Source organism: Brachyhypopomus gauderio, chromosome 7 (genome assembly GCF_052324685.1).
Source record: "Brachyhypopomus gauderio isolate BG-103 chromosome 7, BGAUD_0.2, whole genome shotgun sequence".
NCBI classification, from domain to species: domain Eukaryota; kingdom Metazoa; phylum Chordata; class Actinopteri; order Gymnotiformes; family Hypopomidae; genus Brachyhypopomus; species Brachyhypopomus gauderio.
The window spans coordinates 32439380-32459812 of record NC_135217.1 but is presented as its reverse complement, the minus strand read 5'-3'; the positions used below and the strand labels follow the sequence as shown (position 1 = coordinate 32459812).

Here is a 20433-nt window from a genome sequence, read left to right as displayed (position 1 = left end):
GCGCCCCCTGCCTGTCAACTGGCTCTCAGGAGAAGTGCGTGGCCTTTTCCCTCAGCCAGAGGCCCAGTCCCACACCTGTCGGTTCCTGGTTAATAGCTCCTCCCCCCCACCCCCACCCCCCCCCCCCCCCCCAAACCATCAGATGCCCCGCCTCCTCCTGTCACACTCCAGGCTCCACCTCTACTCTGCCGTGTTCATCCCTCCTTCATTCAGACCAAGTGAATATCCAGCCTCCCAAACAAGCGCTTATTCAGGTCAAGGTCTTGCTTGTGTTCCAGTGTTATCTGGTGTTTACCAGGACGGACTCTGAGGTGGGTGCAGGGTTACCTCTGCCTCGGGCAACCTGACCTCAACCTCCACGCTCTGTGTTTGTCTTGGATGTAACATAGTTACAAATCCCAGGTCAGTGCTCAGTGTGTCCAGTAGGTGGTGCTGTGGTGCATGTGGGCGCATGCTTGTACACTTCCCCGCCTTCAGCTGGGTCAGTGCTGAGCCTGAAACAGAGTTGAGTCTGTCATGGTCTGTTGGCCCACTGGTACGGTTCCCTTCCCTCTCCGTGTGCTCACTCACTCTCTCCTTCACTCAGTCTCTCTTATTCACTCTCTCCTTCACTCAGTCTCTCTTATTCACTCTCTCCTTCACTCACTCTCTCTTCTTCACTCTCTCCTTCACTCACTCTCTCATGTTTTTATATGTATTTGTGTGTGTGTGTGTGTGTATGTATAATGTAAACAAAGAAATGAAAGTAGCACTGCACACTTTATTTCACATTTGTTGAGACATGTCCAGAGTTCCTGGCCATACATTTGGTTTAGGTGATGTAAACATAGAATTATATGGCTCGACAACTGTTATCAGATTGTAGGTCAGGTTGGTTGTGTGTGTACGTGTGTGTGTGTAAGGTGGGTAAAGATGCAGTGTTTCTGCCACATGGATGATGAAAAACCTGAATATTCCACTCAAATGCACCGTCTGTTCACATTTTGTCTTCCAAATTATTATTTTTTTTATATAATATGAATTTGCATACTGTTTGGTTATAAACAAATACCCTGAGGTTATGATGATTATTAGGATATCACTAGGAAAGTCACTGCATACCAGCTGGGAATAAATAACCACTGTGTTCAGAGCATAGTGATTTTTACTACATTTCTATAACGATTAATAAAATGTTTCTTCAAAGGGGTTTTTGTGCCTTCTATTAAATTCAAAGTGCTAGTATGTTAGCTCACATGTTAACGGTATTTTTTCCACAGTCATTAGTGTATGTTCTGCACTGTTTAATTACCCATGTATCAGAGTGTTTTAGAGAATGGCTACAGATTACATTTTGTCCATAACATATTTGTTTAGTTGGCTTAGTATTAATATAATTCTGCAGTGTTCTGCACAATGTCCGATTGTGACACTACTAATTATGCATTTGTTGTCAAATATTATTGCAGTGTATCAATCGAATGTATGTGTGTGTTTCTGAGATGTAGATTATTCTCCAAACCCCACTGTGCACAAAGTGTGTGCTTGCTAAGATACAGTTGGAGGTCCTTTACATGGATGTATTTGGACAGCCTTTTATGAACATATTTCCTAGGATTTGTGTAGCATTCGATTAGATATCTTTGTTGGTAGTGTACATATTTAACCATGGACCCCTACAACTGAAAGAAATCTGCTTTTGGCTCTGACACTCAGGATCAGAGATTACGAACAATAAATACTAAAAAATTATCCCAAGCGTTTCAAGTATTGAGGCCCTCTTACTCTGCCAGATGCCCGGCTGGTTAGTGTGTGCACAGCGGTGGTGTAAACTTCGCGGTTACTTCTGTTTGCTTGTATGGAGCTGTTTCCTGGTGACCTCCAACCTTTTCTTCTCGGCCTCCTCTGCTTTCCTCTTCTCCTCCTTCAGTTCCTTGTACCTCCACTTGGGGAGCTGCAGGAACTGCTCCCCCCCGGCCCCGCCCCCAGCTCCGCCCCTGGCCCCACCCCCGCCGCTCTTCTTCCGCTCCGTCTCGGGCTTGTACGTGGTTGGCGGGGCCCTGGTGATCCTGAGTTTGGGCACCACCAGACCCGGCCGCACGCTGCTCCTGCGTGCCAGGTGGAGGGGGAGGAGACTGGGTCGCCGGAGCGCCAGCGCCTTGTCGGGGTTGTGGGGGCCCGGGCCCTGCAGGCTGGCTCTGCGCTCCTGCCTTTTTGGCACCAGCGTGACCCGCGAGTTCTGGAAGAGCCGCTGGTAGTTGTCCAGGCGCGCCGGCCCGAGCTCTTTCACCTGCTGCTGTCGCCTCCGTCTCAGGATCTCGGGCACGGCGTAGCGACGCTTGCCCACGCAGGGCGGGCTCTCGGGACACACGGTCCGGCACGCCACCGCGATGGCGGGGCTCCCCAGCGCCGTGGTCATGCGCACCATGTGGTCCAGCACGCCGTCCTCCGTGGCTTCGGTGACGTTGGCGATGTTGAAGACGCCACGCAGGGTCTCTGAGAGCTTCTGGACACAGCCTTTGGGCCGCTGCGCGTTGGCCACCAGGGCCGGCAGCAGGGGCCACTCGGGCCGGTAGGAATCGCAGCACTGCTCCGGGCACGGCAGCTGGACCAGACGCAGCATGACGAAGGCCGTCTCGTGACGGCCGGTGAACAGAGCCCATTCCCGGGGCGTGAACCCTCGTCCATAGTCTCTGGCTTGCAAATCCGCTCCTGTTATGCACAGAGAATGAACACAGACATCAGATTGCTTTAAGATTGCTACAGATTGCAGTTGAATGTTCCGGTAGATTAGGCCAGTATGTCTTATGTTGAGAAAAGTTTACATATTTTCCTCAGTGAAATATCATAGTCATTAGATAACTAATTGTTAATAAAAAAAACTGTATACAATCTCCAGATACTTGTAACATGGGATCTTTTTAAGGGAACCAGAATGAGAGACTGTGTTTCAAGTGGAGGTGTAAGAATCACACACCAGCTCCACGTCAGAAGGACAGTGGGTAGTAGCAGGTTACCTGCCATGATCAGCGCTCGGACGCAGTCCACCCGCCCCTGCATGGCGGCTTTCATCAGGGCAGTGAACCCGTGACAGTTCCTCTTCTCGATGTCCAAGCCCGGGAAGTAGTTGAGCAAGTACGTGGTGACTGGAGCGTTTCCTGGAAGGATTTACTTTAGTTATGTGCACACAACAGTAAAGAGTTGTTGCTTATGGTGTAATGCAGTAGTTAAAAAAAGAGAAAGTGTGTCACCATCTGACGAGGGAATAGTTATCATAATAAGATCACCAAACCTTTAGGTGGTATCTTAAAAACGTCTGTCTCAGCAGACGTAATCTGCTGACCGGCAGATCTTTATTTAGTGACCTAAATACTGTAAGTCTTACAACTGTAAACATTTCTGGAGAAGCTGGGATTAGGGTCGAAAGAAGCAGCGGTAAAGGATGAAGCCATTTTGTATATCGAGGCTTCTTTTGTATCTAGGCATGTTTGGTTATTTAGAACATTTTAGCTTAGTGTAAATACTGGGACACCTGGACAAATGGTTTTAGGACAGAAATGCTTTGGGGGGATCCTGACTGAATGTGTTGTTGGTTTTGAACCTTTGCTCATGTCGTTGGTATATATATCTAAAGCTGGAGGGTATTAAACCAGGACTGGTCCAGAGCAGCCTGGGCCTGGAGCAGAGGGGCACGGTGAAACCTACCTGCCTGCGCAGCCATGACCAGGGCCGTGTTGCCTTCGTTGTCCTGCTGGTTCACGTCCACATGAGGACACTGAGAGAGGGCGGTGACCACTTCTATGTACCCATGGTAACAGGCCACCATCAGCCCAGTCTGTAGAGGCGATATAGACCATATCGAAGGCTTTTTACTGGCTAGAGTTAAATGATGGATGTCATCTGAAACCCTCATCATCACAGCAGGCTGTAAGAGGTCAAAGTTGAAAATGCTTTTAAAGTGTTATTGCAGATGGAGATTCACTGCTACTCCTTATTGCAGTGAATACTATCGACACCGCACAAGCAGGATAATTGTGGTTTTTTTTTCTCTAGAAGAAACCTCACCAGCTGCGGTCTGCTTGTCTAAGAAATCTACCCCATCCTCTTTTTCCTGCTGCAACCACAGAATGCTCCATCTTGATGGTTACAACTGCCACCAGCAGACGGAGGTCTGTCAGCCAGCAACGGTGTGAGCCACCACAGTGGAGCAGTATGACTTTAACCAGCAGAAGAACCACTGTAGAACGGGGCGGGACGGGGTTCTGACTGAACACCTCATCATTAAATACTCCTCCACCTCTAGTGGAAACTGTCCCCTGTCCCTAGGAACATTTATTTGTTTCTGTTTACTGATTCTTCAGGTTGCTTAGAGCATGGTTACCATTTACCAGTCAAAAATTAATCCAAACATTCGAAGTTGTGTCTAGTGATTGTGTCACGCAGATGTCATGACCAGTTGCCCTCTGCATTTTAGCACAAAATGCATGTTTTCAAAGGACACATCTGTGGTTACAAGAATTTTCAAACAGTTTTCAAAAAGAATTTTGTCGTGTTCACAGAAGCATAATATCAAAGAGTCAATTAATCAAGGTTTTGGGTGTCTTTTTGTTAGCAATAAAAATTTGAATAAGTGCCTGAATTGAAGGCACTCAGGTTTCAGTGTCAGTAGACTTAAACTCTGGACACTGATGCTTACAGGCAAGACCCTTTAGAATCTTTAGCTTAACACAACTGGATCCAAAGGACTCACATGTCCACACAACAGCACTGTTTCCACACACCAGCGCGCTGCTAGATGTTTTCTTTCTCGGTTTCTTTCCGCAGTAATTAGGTAATGTTAGTGATGTAACAGGACTTGAAATATCCTGTACATGAGTATAGAAGTTTCAGACTGGATCTTTCTTTTTTAAGGGTCATATGGCACTAAGCACGTATGGGTCCAGATAGAAACAGGGAAACATGACATTTCAGACAGAGGTCCTTTATCAATTCAATCTTCATTTTTTTTCCTCCTGTTCTCCTGTGGCCGACGCTGGACAGAAAACACAACACCGAATGACTCATTTTGCTTTTGATTTAACTTGCTGTAAAACCAGTAAGAGTAGCTGATAGACCATAAGAAACACTGACAAATATTTGTCAGAGATTTGCAGTTAATTCAGTGAGAACCAATTAGAAGTGTTACAGCAAGTGCTGCATCCCTTCAAATGAAAAAAAATATGTAAAAGAAAAAAATGTATAATACTCACACTGGGATTCTTTGTTAACTAAGTCTATCATCACTGATGCAAAGTTGTGAAATCTGATAAATATGCAAAAGAAGCATCTTCCAAAAGACGAGGCCCTCTGCTGGTTACAGTAGGAAGCTTTTCCTGGTGAGTGAAGTGGGTGAGGTGTGGTTAATGGTCACAAATGAAGCTTTGCTGCGGGTCGCAGGGCCGCTGCCGTCCGCCTCAGACTGGGGACACATACATGTCTCACGGTGGAGCAGCAGGCAGAAACGTCTGCTCTTAAAATAGACAGGATTAGGCTTGGGAGAGTCTGGCTACGTGACTGAGGTGCTGCACTCGCTTTGTGATTCAGAGAGGACCCAATCAGGTCAAATTATGGACCCGACACCGTGTAATCAAAACCTGCTTTTTGGATTCGTGCTAAAATGGAAATTATTCCCATTAATTGCTCTTGTAGTGAACACAAAGAAAAAATAGTGGTTAGTGCTACACTGTGCGTGCTATAGGCCCAGAGTCCTCCACAACTCGAAGATATGTGTGGTTACGGTGAAAAAGCACTTCTTTATCTTTTAATCTTTTAGAATTTAATACTGAAATAAGTCACTGGGACTAACTAACGTTTTTGGCTGTGCAAAGATTCTTCAGCTGCATACAACATCTATGAGATATTAACCATAGTGAGTCATTTACACTGTTGGCAGTGTTTTTCTACCTGTGTGTGTGTGTGTGTGTGTGTGTGTGTGTGTGTGTGTGTGTGTGTGTGTGTGTGTGTGTGTGTTTTCATGCATTCAGAGGAGCTGGTTGATGTGGAAGAGTAAGTCAAAGTTGTTTTGCCATTGACTAAAACGAGAGCTGACCTGACCGAGAACTGCGGTCTGTGTCTGACGTACAGAGCACTTAAAGCAGGTCATTGGGTAAGTAGCCATGCCCACATCTTCTGGCAATTTCTGGAATAGACTAAATGATCCAAGCACTCTGAACATCCTACTGCAGAATGCACACTGAAGCTCGCAGAGTTACGCACGCGCAGTAAATCGAGGCCAGAAGACGCCACGCAGTTTGTCAGAAATTCATGAGACGTGTTTGAAAACAGCTCGAAGCAAACTGCAATTCTTCTTTCTTCCCTTGAGATGTGTTTTACGATCTCTGGCTCGCCATCGCTCGGAAAAGTGGTGTAATATGGCCTGGCACCGGCGCTAATGACCTTATTTACAGCGTTGCACAATGCAACGAGGAGCGTGTAAATCTCAGATGAGCAGAGCGCCACTCGGGCTGGCGGGCCAGGCGCGACTCTGAGCTGCGACGCTGGGCTGCGACTCTGGGCTGCGCTTCAGGACGCCGGCGGACGCCGACCTGAGCTGAGAGGACACGTGTGTGTCCGCACCGTTGGTGTAGTCATACGGCTGCACAACTGCCACAGATATGATGCAATCTACTCCTCCCCTCCGGTTGTTACAGCAACAACATGGATAACATATTAATAGGACTGATTTTGCTGATCGTAGGCCGGTTACGTGACTGAGAAATTCCAGTAACGGCCAAGAAATTTTGATTACTTTAAAACGGGCAGTCATGGTCTGGTGGTTAGGGAACTGGTCTTGTGACCGGAGGGTCGTGGGTTTGATCCCCAGACCTGAGGCCATGACTGAGGTGCTCCTGAGTGTTAATTTGCCATTCAACTAAGCAGTCAGATAATTCCACAGGTGCAAGTGAAGTCCTGTGTGATGGTTATTGCTGCTCCTGTCCAGAACACTCCCCAGTTCCTGAGAGACCAGGCCAATGCCCTGGTTATGGTCTTCCAGTCAGTCCACCACTAAACTCCACTACTGAAATTCTCAAAATTTGGCTTGGTTCTAGAAGTAAGTCAGTAATGTGAATTAATGAATAACAGTGATCTTGGTTTCTTCTGTCAACTGCTCTATTCTGTCTACTCTGGTAGTCAACAAACTCATGTACACCTGTGGAAGAATGATCTCTTTGGCTTTAAATGACCTGATGGTCCAGTATATACAGACAAAATATGTGCAGACTAACCCAATAATATCAGTGAGGATGGGCTATCACAAATTCATCATGGCATCATGGTTTCTAATTGGGTTAGAGAAACTTGGTTTTAATCATTCAACACTGAAATGGCCCTAAATTATATAGTGGTTACAACCACGTTAGTAAAATAGTAAGATGCATAAAATCTCTATTAGTGAACCCAGTGAATCAGTTCTAGTTGTAGTATAATTTGTGAGTTTAAAGGTCACAGGTGACAAAGAACACAAGTCACACATATCTAAGTCCAAACTGTTTGTCTCGAAACCTGTCATGGATGAGCACATCAAGCATTATCGTTGAGATATCTGATGTGCAGTTTGTCTCTTCATCGCGAGTTTTGAGATTTTCCAATATTCAAATCACATTAAACTTCTATTTCATGTCTCGTTCCAAGGCGAGTGTCCTTTAACCCGCTCGGTCTTATTAAATCCACTTACCCTGCTATTTTTGTCGGTTTCTCGGACCTGTTCCTCCGTGACACCCTGCCGTAATCTGGTCCTGACAGCACACGCGTTGTTGTCGCAACACGCCCGGAACAGGGACAGTGTATCTGGACTGTCCGGACACGCGGTCCTGTCGGACTGCACAAAATCACTGTCCGGTGGATAAAACGAGTCATCCGAAATAACACTGTTCTCCTCGGGCCAAGTAGATAATTCATTATACTCCTCACAGTCCTCAAACTCCGACTCATAAGAACCGAGGTACTGGTCCAAATCGTCAGCGATGTCGGGCGGATCCTCGGTTATTGTAGGATGAACTTGGGATGTGGTACCAAGACTTTTTACCGGTTTGTTCCTGCCGGGAGACCCTCCGCCTTCCCGTCCGTCCGTTATCAGAACCATCTAACCCCACATTTAATGATGCATGTGACCCACTAACGACTTTGACGTCTTTGTCAACATTAAAATCCGGTTAGGACGTCCTAAATGAAGTGTATTTGCTTACAGCCGTGTTCACTTGTGTCCGCTGTTAATCTCTGTTTCGGACACATTACTGCCTCAGTAATCCAATAGTTTCACAGAAATGTGCCAGAAATCCCCGCTGCAAATAAAACACGTGAAAACAGAAATCTCCCTCAGTCCAGATCACTTCTTCGTCCCGTATTCGTGAATTTAAGACCAATGAATGAACTGTGGCGTGTCCACTGTTATATACAGAAACAGACGCGTAAACTGTAACCACATAATCCGATTATATGCCCTCCTCTCCTGCACCCCCCCCCCTCCTACTTTTATACGTCTTTCTGCTCCGGTGGAATTGGTGGAATTCACATTAAACCCATTTACTGTGTTCGGAAAAAACAATGAACACATGTAGTAATTGGTGTGATATGTGTGTAGTGGATGTGAAGTTAGTACGAGGAATTAAAACACTATTCTTGCGCCGCATGAAGTCCCGTGTAGTTTCATTTTCACTCTGGGGGATTTCACATGTGAATGATCAGGTTTGGGTATAACCCTCACGCCTGGGAACCACCACCCCCTCCATCTCAGCTCAGATGAGTCATTAAAACCTGTCCTCTTAAAAGCCCTCCAGCCCTGGGTTAATAATCCCATCTGCCAGACGTGGGCACACACACTGAGTTGCGCTGCTGAACCGAAGCGCACACGCAGTTCCCCAGGACGCGCAATGAGGCGCTAGAAAGTGCATAACTAGTAATAACCAAGTCGCCACAGCACAAATCACAATTCGGAGAAGTGTCTCGTTAGGATGAATGACACGATATAGTGCCAGGGAGAAAATGATTCAGAAGTTGTTTGCTTGTTTGTTTAAATGGCTCCTCGTCAGACTACACAGTCAGCACAGTTACACGGTAATGGTAATGACATGGATCAGCTTCTTTCTTTTTGTAAAAAAGCGTCCTGTACTAACCTTACATGATTCTTGTTATCCGCCTCTGCAATCAGACAATTACAAATGATTTTGTATTATTCTTTTCTTCGGTTCCTAACCTTAGTGCGTGTCTACTGCTCCTATAACGGAGCACTCACACAGTTCGTCCACGCTGAAGTTTGAGCACGGAGGCCATAGAGATGCTTAATTAGGGAGGGATACTAGTCTGGGGATCCGGGAGTTCATACAGTCTCCTCTCAGTCTACAGCACGTCTCTCCAGCACGCTGCATGGCTCCAGAGTGTTTCTGTAACTACACCGTAAAATGTACTCCAATTTACCTAAAAACACTTTAAATAACAGCTATTAAATAAGTTAAATAACAATATAACCTACTTAAATGTCTATTGTTTTTTTATCACTGTCAAAACAAGCATTTTTGCTCATCCAGTTATAATTTGGAATTAATATAATCAAATAATCACAATCATTAAACAATGACAATGATGGCAGTGCAACAATACGTAATATTAACACATGATATTGACACATTAATATAATCAAATAATCACAATCATTAAACAATGACAATGATGGCAGTGCAACAACACGTAATATTAACACATGATATTTGTGACGGGCAGGGTGAGCAACTTAAAAAGGAAGCGATCACGCCAAGTCTCAGGGAATGAGGATGGTTTAATAGAAAGTGTGCAAACCAAAAACCCGTGACATAGATCCAGATTAAGGAAATAATAACCAGCAGTCAACTGGTACAAAGACAAGACATATATAGACGAACAAACGACCCTCGGGTGAGACGGATCACGGGTCCCGCCCACCTGAGGGACGAACATCACGTGACCAAAAACAGGACCGCTGCCGCTGTAACTGGGGGCGACCGGTAGGGGGCCCCCCCACAACGTGACAGACCCCCCCACCAAAGCCGCACTCCCCTCCGGATGTGCGGCTTACAGCGGCAGCACACAAAACACAACAAAGGGGCGGGAGGGCGGGGACAAGACAGGGACCCGTTCCCTGCCTTCCTGAGCTGAAACACAAAACACATAAAAGCTCCTCGTCACAGGACGCAGACCAGGCAGGGACCCGTTCCCTGCAGTCCTGGAGCTGAAACATAAAAACACATACAGGTTAGCTCGCCTCCTGGGCGGGACCCTGGACCGACCGGGCCGTCAACAAGACGATAACCACGCCCCGGTCGGTCACAGGGCCCTCGCTCCCTAACCGGCCTTAGGCCGCTTAAGCCCCACCGCTGTGTGCGGACCGGGAGCACATGGCCCAACAAACGTCATAGGTGTGGATGTGTGCAGGCCGCCACACTGGGGTGCGGCCACGGCTTCTACCGACCACCTCTCGAACCTACCTCCTCGCTCGGAGCTGACCCCTGCCCTTTCGCTAGGGGTCACCCCAGACTCCTGGGGAGTGAACCCCTCCCGGGGCCCCTCATCTCAAGGTGGACTCCTCCACCCAACCCAGGAGCGCCAGAGACCGCCTGGAGACCCCACTAGGTCCGGGAGTGCCGCAGTCCACCTCCAGGAGCGACCTGCAACACATCACACACACACGCACACAGACAACATACAACACATAACGTGCACTGCCCTGACCTTTGCACCCCCTTATACCCAGAGGGGAGGGGACCCCTTCTTGGCATGAGGAGACACCCTGTCCATACACCCCAGGCATCCTCAGCCTACAAAGGGGTACAGGGGCTCCTCCCTGCTCAGGGGTCCCTCCCAAAGGTCCGGTCTCCCTAAGGAGCAGCGCCTTCTGAGCCACATGCCGTGGCTCAGGAACCCCATAGCTCCCCCCCAAAAACATATTTAGGGGGGGCCCCTCCGGGGAACAACAAGACAAAAAACACAAACACAACATATAACACTGACGCACCCAAGATGCCCTCCGTGCCACATCCAGTGGCACGGGACCTCAAATGGACCCCTCCCCACACACAGTGAAGAGGGGCGCAAGAGAGGAATTACATAAAACAAAGCACGCTACACTCTAGGACAAAACGAACACGCAAAGACAGAGAACACTAACAAACGGACAGGACCCACCGATGCGCGCGCTCTGTGGAGCGCGACGCGCCTACTCCAGCTCTCTCTCTCACCGTTTTCCCAACGGGATCTGCAGACGCCAAGTCTCAGGGAATGAGGATGGTTTAATAGAAAGTGTGCAAACCAAAAACCCGTGCATGGTTCCAGATTAAGGAAATAATAACCAGCAGTCAACTGGTACAAAGACAAGACATATATAGACGAACAAACGACCCTCAAGTGAGACGGATCACGGGTCCCGCCCACCTGAGGGACGAACATCACGTGACCAAAAACAGGACCGCTGCCACTGTAACCGGGGGCGACCGGTAGGGGCCCCCCCCCACAACGTGACAATATTGACACATTAATATAATCAAATAATCACAATCATTAAACAATGACAATGATGGCAGTGCAACAATACGTAATATTAACACATGATATTGACACATTAATATAATCAAATAATCACAATCATTAAACAATGACAATGATGGCAGTGCAACAATACGTAATATTAACACATGATATTGACACATTAATATAATCAAATAATCACAATCATTAAACAATGACAATGATGGCAGTGCAACAATACGTAATATTAACACATGATATTGACACATTAATATAATCAAATAATCACAATCATTAAACAATGACAATGATGGCAGTGCAACAATACGTAATATTAACACATGGTTGTCACGTAGGGCTACGCCCCCCTCTCCCCGCTGTCACTCCAATGTCTGTTCCTCGTGTTTTCTGTTATTCCTTGCCTGTTTATCCCGCCCTGCTCGTTGTCTCCGTGATTCCTCGTTTGTTACCACGCCCCCGTGTCATTGTTATCACCTGTTCCTTGTTTCAGTTCTATGCATTTAAGTCCCGTCATTCCCCCAGTCGAGTCATCCGTGGTTTTGTTCTATCAGTCAGTTTGTGCTTTCACGTTCGCTGTTTTTCTAGCCGTGTTTCCCGTCATCTGTTTGTTCCTGCCTGGTTCGTGAGTGTTCCCTGTTCTCGTCTCGTCATGCCTGTTCTTGTTCGGACTGCTTGCACGTTATGACCCCTGCCTGTTCTATCGACTCTGGTTTTGGTATTCCCTGTATTAAATCTCGCTCATCTCTGCATTTGTGTCCGTCTCCTCGCTCCGTGGCGCGAGCCACGTTACAATGATATTGACACAATCTGCCTTTATCAGACAGCAAGAAAGCGCTTTGATGAGTTCTGACATAGCAACAGTCGTTTTATGTGCCTGGTTCCTTTAGGGCTCTTCCAGATATGCCTGTGGTCCTGTGGTCCTGTAGTCGTGCAGTCATGCAATCATGCAATCATGCAGTCCTGTAGTCCTGCAGTCATGTAGTCCTGCAGTCATGTAGTCCTGCAGTCCTGTAGTCCTGCAGTCATGTAGTCCTGTAGTCCTGCGGGGGCTTCATTAGGTAAATGGGGCCTAAAAACCTTGCACCCCCCCCCAACCCCCAACCAGTCACATGACTGTTCATAACGCTGCACCTGGACTGCACTTACACTGTGAGATATGTACAAATGTCCAGAGGTGGAGGTCTCGCCCCCAGGGGGAGAAAAGAGACGAGGTAAGAGAAGGTTGCCAGGTCACGTGTACAGATATGTGTAAACTCTTAGCACAGTAGTCAAGGCGTCTATAAATAAAATATGATTATTAATATTTTTTATTCAAAACGCTATCAAATAATAAAAATGTCCTGACCACTTACATTTAAATGTACATTTGACTGGGGCATTTATCAAAGTTACCCAAAGAGGGGCTTTCCTGTCTCCTTGGAAACACATCCTAATACAAAGTGTCCTGAGTACAAAAGTAGACAAACGTCAGTATACCAACAGAGTCAAGAGGAGAAAAGGTTTGTTGTTATTGTTGGTTATGTAAGCACTTAAAGGCAAGATTAGACTTTTCTAGGTTCTCGAAAGATTCAAGGCTTTCAGGACAATTTATATTTCTGGCTGATAGAGAATTGAGCAGATCAACAGGTGTGTATGACACAGGTGTATTTTTGTTGAGGTGTTTAACTTTTCATCTGAAATTCATAAATAATTATGGAATCCGAGCGGTTGCTGGTTTGGGCTTTCTGCAGCATGGGCGTGTTGCATCATTTCACACAGCTGACAGTGCATGACACAGCCTGAGGCTGAACGCTTAACCCTGGGCACTAGATGACAAGCTACAGTACAGGCAGGTATAACTATGAAAAGACCAGTAGTGCACTGACAAACCCCCGTGTGCTGCAGAGACACAGTAGATGAGAATGAAATCTTAACACTGTAGTGTAGTTGCTACAGCACGCTGCCTGAATCGTTGATGAAGGAATCGTTCTGCATGAATCTTGACCAATGAGACGCAGTCAAATTCTAATCCTCAAATCAGAATAGAGCAACAGAAATCTGGGTTCATCTGACCAGCCCGTCATGTGTTCACTGATGTCTCTTGTGCCCCACTGCATTCTGGACTTTGGTTCCCTTCGACAGCAGTAGGTCTTGAGCGTCTGCCGTTCTGGTCTGTTCATGTTAAACATTCGGACACGTCAGCTGGAGTCCAGTCGTGGTTCTGCTGCAGGACTCTGGACCTCCTGCTCATCCAAATGATTTCTGACCTGCTCCTCTGAGCCTTTTGTTCGCAACCACATGATCCCCTTTCACTGGAGATTTTTCATACAGGGAAGCTGCAATCATAAAAGGGCAGGTGCTTCTAATAAAGTGGCCATTCAGTGTACATATTCTGAAAATTACAGACATTAAAATGATGAAATGCATAAAATGGCAGGAACCTTTGGGGCAATTTTCAAAAATGGACAGGCTGCTTCATTAAAAAGCAAAAAAACCCACTAATTATTCACCTATTCATTGGACACTGTAGGTCAATCAGTTAATTAGTAATTGCTTGAGGAACCGTGAGTGGCCTTCCTAACAGGGCCGGAAAATAAAGAGCCCCTCTTATTTGATTACAATTAGTCACTAGCTGCTCTTCAATTCATTGCACTGCAATTAAGAGTTAATGAAACAGTAACTGATTGTGTTGTTATGTGCAGGGTTACCTCCAGCTGTAAAACATCCACCACACGCTTCAAATGGAGGTGAGCCTTTATTCCAGTCAACACTATTCATGTGAATAAAAGAGTGGAAATTGTGTTTTGTTAACTGTTTGTTGTGTGTGTGTGTGGGGGGGGGAGGGGGGGTATTGCGAAAGTTCAGGAATCATATTTTTATACAATGAGGCACTTATGATTACTTACAGCATTAGATTTCATCTAACAACTGGCTCAAAAATGAATGATTCATTTTCTCAGAAAGCACACAAACAGAAACATGAAGGCCACTTTAGCTGATAAAAGTACCTAAAATTCCAGTTATCAAGATTTTTCAGACACAGTAGAACATACCACAAGCAAGACCAGTACAGCTGGTCATAAACACACCAAATAACTCACAGGTCAGTATCAATGTCAGTAACCCTTATTGACATATAACAAAAGTCTCAGTTCATTAAGCTTTTAAATGTTGAACATAATCAAATGAAACCACGTTTTGTAGAGTAAACATGATGCGTTTCCTCCAGCTGCACAGTAAGAGGTCTTAAGAAGTCAAGCCTGCATCTGAGAGCCATCTGTCCTCGGATCTTCTTGGCCCACTCACACACCGCTGGGGCCGGTGAAATTAGCGGGCTGCACCACACCCCCTTGGCGCTCCCTGAAAACACAAACAGCACCGTTGCCAGTGGTGCACCATTCTAAAGGTTCACGCCGCCGCTGTGGCCACGCGCCAGACTGCACAAGCGCGTGTGAGCTGCTGGGGTCGCGTTGGGGTCGCGTTGGTACACGCGTTGGTACACGCACGCAGCTGGAGGTCTGGTGCGCTGGCCCGTTTGTTCGTGCCACACGCCTGTTTGTCACATCTGTTGCTGTTTCCTAGTGTAATTCGAATACGCACATCAGCGCCAGCCTGGCTGAAAGAGCCCCGGCCTCTTCAGCCCTTCTCTGGAGCTCCTCCACCCACACCTCCCCCTGGAGCAGCTCACTGTCCTCCACCCACACCTCCCCCTGGAGCAGCTCACTGTCCTCCACCCACACCTCCCCCTGGAGCAGCTCACTGTCCTTCACCCACACCTCCCCCTGGAGCAGCTCACTCTCCTCCACCCACACCTCCCCCTGGAGCAGCTCACTGTCCTCCACCCACACCTCCCCCTGGAGCAGCTCACTGTCCTTCACCCACACCTCCCCCTGGAGCAGCTCACTCTCCTCCACCCACACCTCCCCCTGGAGCAGCTCACTGTCCTTCACCCACACCTCCCCCTGGAGCAGCTCACTCTCCTCCACCCACACCTCCCCCTGGAGCAGCTCACTCTCCTCCACCCACACCTCCCCCTGGAGCAGCTCACTGTCCTCCACCCACACCTCCCCCTGGAGCAGCTCACTGGCCTCCACCAGCACCTCCCCCTGCAAGACCTCCGTGGGAGATGTGGGTGCAGCCGCACATCTTAGATTACAATCACAGACGTGTGCACACAAGACGAATGCAGAGAAAAAACCCAACTGTAGATATCCTGCAACTAAAGCAAGACTTTAAAACAGGTCTCTGTGTCTCAGCTGGCACAGCCTGGCTGGAAGGTGATGTGGCAGACTTTGTTTGTTTGGTTTTTTTAATGAAGGTTTGACAGTGTTAACTTGGTAAAACCTTAACACTCTCGATGACCTGATCATGAAACCCCCTGATCTAAATCTCTGTTACCTGGTTACTCTCTGAAATGAGGGCTTCCGTGGTCTTGAGGAAACAAACTTCAGCAAAGACCCTAAGCAATCAAACAACTATGGTTATTTATTTTTAAGAACAGGACCTTTTCAGGACCAAAACTGAAGTGTACAAATTGCTGTGTTTGACAGGACTGAGTGGACTGGATGAGGTAAGACTGGAACTGATTCATTTTGCCTCTAGTTCTCCTTTCATAGCTTCTTGTAATCTAATAACAATATTACCACTGATTTATACCAGCAGCACTAATGATTGGATGAAATTGGACAGAAAGCCCCTGACTGCCAACCCTAAGTGTTCTGACACATGAATCATCTCCATAAGCTAAAACATATTTCACAATGCAAAGCCTGGTGTTTTCTGTGTGGTTGCTCTCCTAACGATCAAAACACAAACCTGACGCACCATCCTGGGCCACTCGGATGGTTGCTCAGCGCTTACGTAACAGTGTCCATTTAAGCAATGACACCATGTCAACATCAGCATCTGCTTTCTGTTTTCAAAAGTGCAGAAAGGCACTAAACTGAGCCCCCCCCCGGCTGATGTGTTACTTTTAACATATTAACAAATAAAACTTGCACATCACATGCTGTAATTTGTAACACAGAATCTCCTTTTCCTATGCAGTGATGATTATTTACTCGAGCCCTGACTGAAAAAAGGTCCATGAAATTCATCGTTCCAAAGAGGAAATTTTATTTCTATCCACTGTCTCTTCACGAAGGCTGCAAAGTCAGTGTAAGTCTATCTTTTGCGACTGTAGATATTGGCCACTTGAATCATACCATTTTGTTTTGTCCTAGGGGGGTGACACGAAACAAGAGCAGAGATTAACACTGTTAACAAGACATTGTGTTACTACATGTGCTACTCTGTGAACACACCTGTCTCTTCTGTAGCAGTCTTGAAAGCAGCTTTTCCGTTCAGGATTACTGAACTACACAGAACTATACTGGACTATCACAAAACTACACTGGACTATCACTGAGCTACACTGAACTACACTGGACTAACACTGAGCTGAAATAAAATGGACCAAAAAAGTGCTATAAATAAAATAATATGTTTACACTTCCCTTGAAAATGTCTGGAAGACAAAATAGCATTTGCAAGAAGATCTGGTGGTTCAGATATGACACCCTGAATCACTGGATGAAGAGACTGGAAAGACAGAGTAAGTAGCTAACGTCTAGCCACATTCTGACACGCAAGTGAACTTCATCAAATTCAACTGAGCTGCCAAATCCACAGGGAATACTGAATATACTAAACTATTAGGTTTTAAGATGAAGAACATAGTCATCCTCACATTCATTAAACTCCATTGAGTCAGATTGGAAATGACATTCATGTCTCATTGTGCCGTGGACTCACCATCAATGACCAGGATGAACACTACTTACCCAGGACATAATTTTCCACCTCTTTTGTTTCAAGGCTGTTTTATGCAAACTAAGATGGCTAATCAATTTCTTTTAGCACTTCTCCAATATTCTGACTAGGTCTTTAATGTTCACCAGTAAATCTGCTCTACAACAGTTGTATAAACAGTAATCAGTGTTTACTGGACAGACCGTATATCCTCAGCACATTTTCTGAGTTTCTCTGTGAAGAGCTCAAGAAGTAACTGAAGACTTCAATCTGTTTCTTTAGATCAAGGGAAGACATTCAAATTCACACAGCACATGGTCATCAGGATGTGGAATCAGTGGATACAAGGTACCTACCTGTACCTGTGTGTGTTTATACGTGTGTGTGTGTGTGTGTGTGTGTGTGTGTGTGTGTGTGTGTGTGTGTGTGTGTGTGTGTGTGTGTGTGTGTGTACAGCATTTGCTTACTCACACAGGTTCCTGGAGACTGAGCAGGAAGCTGTCTATGTGGTCCTGAGAGAGGTCTCCATCCAGCCGGGCGAGGTATGTGTAGAGATTCACGAATATGTCGAAGGGAATGTGAGCGGCGCCCCCTTCTGGCTCCTCCGTCAGGATTTCACACGCGTGCTTCAGAGCACTGATGATGGTCTGTGGGCACAGTGGCAAAATACAGGATCTCACACCCATGGACTTTTAGTTTACAGTACCTGTTTATAATTCATAATAAACACAGCTAAAATGTTGTTAATAAGCTTTAAGCTGAAATGGACAAAACCACACATCATCCATTTTAAATGATATTGTTCAGATTTGGCGAGTGTTATGTCATTGTATGGATGTATCTATATATTATGGTTATACTATATAGGAATTTATTGTCTGATACTGCCACCAAGGGGACATTGTAAGGATTAATCCATGATTGTTCTAGGCACCCTAACACCTACACCTATGCAGGGATAGTTATAAATGCATATTAAAAAGTAATATAATTTACAAAAGGTTTAAATTATTAGAATGCATCATATGGGCTACTCACCCCACCCAAAGCACTGCAACCCAGAGCAAAGAATTGCATCCAGTTCAGTTCTGAGTCAAAGTTCCCGAGGGCAAGCAGGGTTTCCAGCTGGTCCACGGGCAAACAGAGGCCTCTCCACTTCTGCTGTAACTCTTCCTTCATGACCGTGTCTTTGGGTGAGAGCTAGGGTGAAAGAGAAAGACACGTGCACCAGAGCTCATGCTCCTTGGGATGTATAACCAGAAAAGCTACGCGAACACAAACCTGTTTATGAAGGACCTTTAGCAGGCCTGGAGTAAGCCCAGTGTCTGTCTTTTGTGTTGCTACTCGAATCTCCAGCCTGTCTTTGGCAGGAAGAGCTTCACCTTTTGACAGTGCGGCAAAATAGCTGAAAGAGTGTGAACACACGTGAGACCATACAAACACTGATCAAATGCAAAAAGTGATGATCAGCATGATTATCACATACATGTCAGTCTTACTGTTTAGGTCTGTCTAAGTGCTAATTAGCTACATTCATTGCAATAATTACATGAATTAGATTTACTGATCAATGGATTATGCTGATGCTGAACTTCACAAATGTTTTTTTCCAATTGTTTGTTGGTTATTCATATCAAAGGTTGGACACTAAAACTGTAGTATGTACACAGTGTTAACAGACTCCAGGTATCCTGAGGTACTGGTGTGCATGTCTTACGCAGCAGCCCACTGTAGCACATCGCGGGGTTGAGTTCTAATAGCGGCCTTGGTGAACTGTTTTAGGATATCAGGTAGTTCTGGAGGAATGTGAATCTGTTGGGCACAGTACATTGTATCCGGAGGAGGCATAACTTCAGTCCTGAAGTGAACTAGTAAAAAGGACAAAGATGAATAAATCAGAAAGTGAGAATGATGCCGACCACTCTTATTTATCTGAACTACTTTATTTTAGGGTTAATTTTTAGGTGCTTTTGTTTTTCTTTCTTGTTGATGTTGGGTTTTTGGTGATGGTGGGGGGGGGGGGGGGTGGTAGCACAATATTTATTTTGTTTCTTTTTTTAAAATGACCTTAGAGAATGTGAAACTCTGGGTAAACGTTTGGTTTAACTCTGGCTTTACAACAGAGAGTAGCGCAATGTGCACAAAACTTGAAGGCAAGCAAACCCAATTTAGACAGCTTCAGCTGAGTAAAAACACGTATCGTTACTTTCCTTTATAATTATAAATACATGCAGACCATGGTCACAAGTCACAGGTTTCATTTCTCTTTTTATTTCTTCTGTTTTGTTTGTTTTGTTGTTTGGGTTTTTTTTTCTAAATCTTTTTTATGAATGTATAATGTTACATTTGATGTGAAATAACATTTTTAAGACACTGGGTGAACTCAATAAAATAGCAGAGCTCAGGCGAAACTGTTAAATATAATTAAATAAACAAATACATACATACATACATACATACAGACAGACAGATAGATAGATAGATAGATAGATAGATAGATAGATAGATAGATAGATAGATAGATAGATAGATAGATAGATAGATAGATAGATAGATAGATAGATAGATCACTTAACAAACTTATAGAATAAGAAATATTTTGTCAGTATATAATGTAGGTAGTAAACAAGTTTTTACAACCGGGTTATCTACCTACCGTAGCGGTAGCTTGCTTACGCTTATTTTGCATACATTGAACGTAATGTTTGTATACGATGTTGCCTAGTAACCGGTGATTACGTCATCGTGGAGTTTCGTTTGCCGCAAAATTAAAAGTTTATGTTTAATATTACATTTTGGCTTGCTTTTTGAAAGATGTAACTTATATTGTAAGAATTATACTCCATGCTATTTATTATCTTTTTGAATAAAAAATATACAATTGTTGTTATTTCAAACGTTTTTATTGTAGCTGATTTCCTTATGGTTCATTTTATTCACTATTTGTCTTTGATGCATCCTCATTATTTCCCAGATACACTGATGACATTTTTGGTACTTCTATGTGATCATTTGAACTGTGCATTTCTTCTGAGTCTAGGCTCCAGTTCTGGAATATACACGGACATGTAACACGGACATGTAACATGGAAAAATAACCATGTGGATGATTCAGTTTAGTCTGAAAATTAT

General features: G+C 45.3%; 2 protein-coding genes and 1 long non-coding RNA gene across 5 annotated transcripts; 1 reads left to right on the top strand and 2 right to left on the bottom strand.

Moving 5' to 3' along the window:
- Nucleotides 1-740: 740 nt before the first annotated feature.
- ankrd33ba (ankyrin repeat domain 33ba) lies at nucleotides 741-8450 on the bottom strand. Its single transcript, XM_077013345.1, has 4 exons — nucleotides 7694-8450; nucleotides 3685-3814; nucleotides 2997-3137; nucleotides 741-2691 (listed from the first exon to the last, which is right to left on the bottom strand). The coding sequence occupies exons 1-4, from the start codon at nucleotides 8099-8101 to the stop codon at nucleotides 1820-1822; spliced, it is 1551 nt and encodes a 516-aa protein (XP_076869460.1). The 5' UTR covers nucleotides 8102-8450; the 3' UTR covers nucleotides 741-1819.
- Nucleotides 8451-14307: 5857 nt separating this feature from the next.
- On the bottom strand, nucleotides 14308-20040 carry ropn1l (rhophilin associated tail protein 1-like). 3 transcript variants are annotated; one of them, XM_077013341.1, is made up of 6 exons: nucleotides 19958-20040; nucleotides 19019-19169; nucleotides 18583-18706; nucleotides 18340-18501; nucleotides 17773-17948; nucleotides 14308-14871 (listed from the first exon to the last, which is right to left on the bottom strand). In XM_077013341.1, exons 2-6 carry the CDS (start codon nucleotides 19147-19149, stop codon nucleotides 14814-14816), a joined length of 651 nt encoding a protein of 216 aa, XP_076869456.1. In that variant the 5' UTR covers nucleotides 19150-19169; nucleotides 19958-20040; the 3' UTR covers nucleotides 14308-14813. The 3 variants fall into 3 exon arrangements, with proteins under 3 accessions (XP_076869456.1, XP_076869457.1, XP_076869459.1); XM_077013342.1 differs by lacking the exon at nucleotides 14308-14871 and adding an exon at nucleotides 16216-16729; XM_077013344.1 differs by lacking the exon at nucleotides 14308-14871 and adding an exon at nucleotides 16901-17091.
- Nucleotides 15629-17790, top strand: LOC143519670 (uncharacterized). The gene is made up of 3 exons (XR_013132484.1): nucleotides 15629-16081; nucleotides 16558-17104; nucleotides 17584-17790. It is a non-coding gene; the product is annotated as an uncharacterized LOC143519670 (long non-coding RNA).
- Nucleotides 20041-20433: the final 393 nt, after the last annotated feature.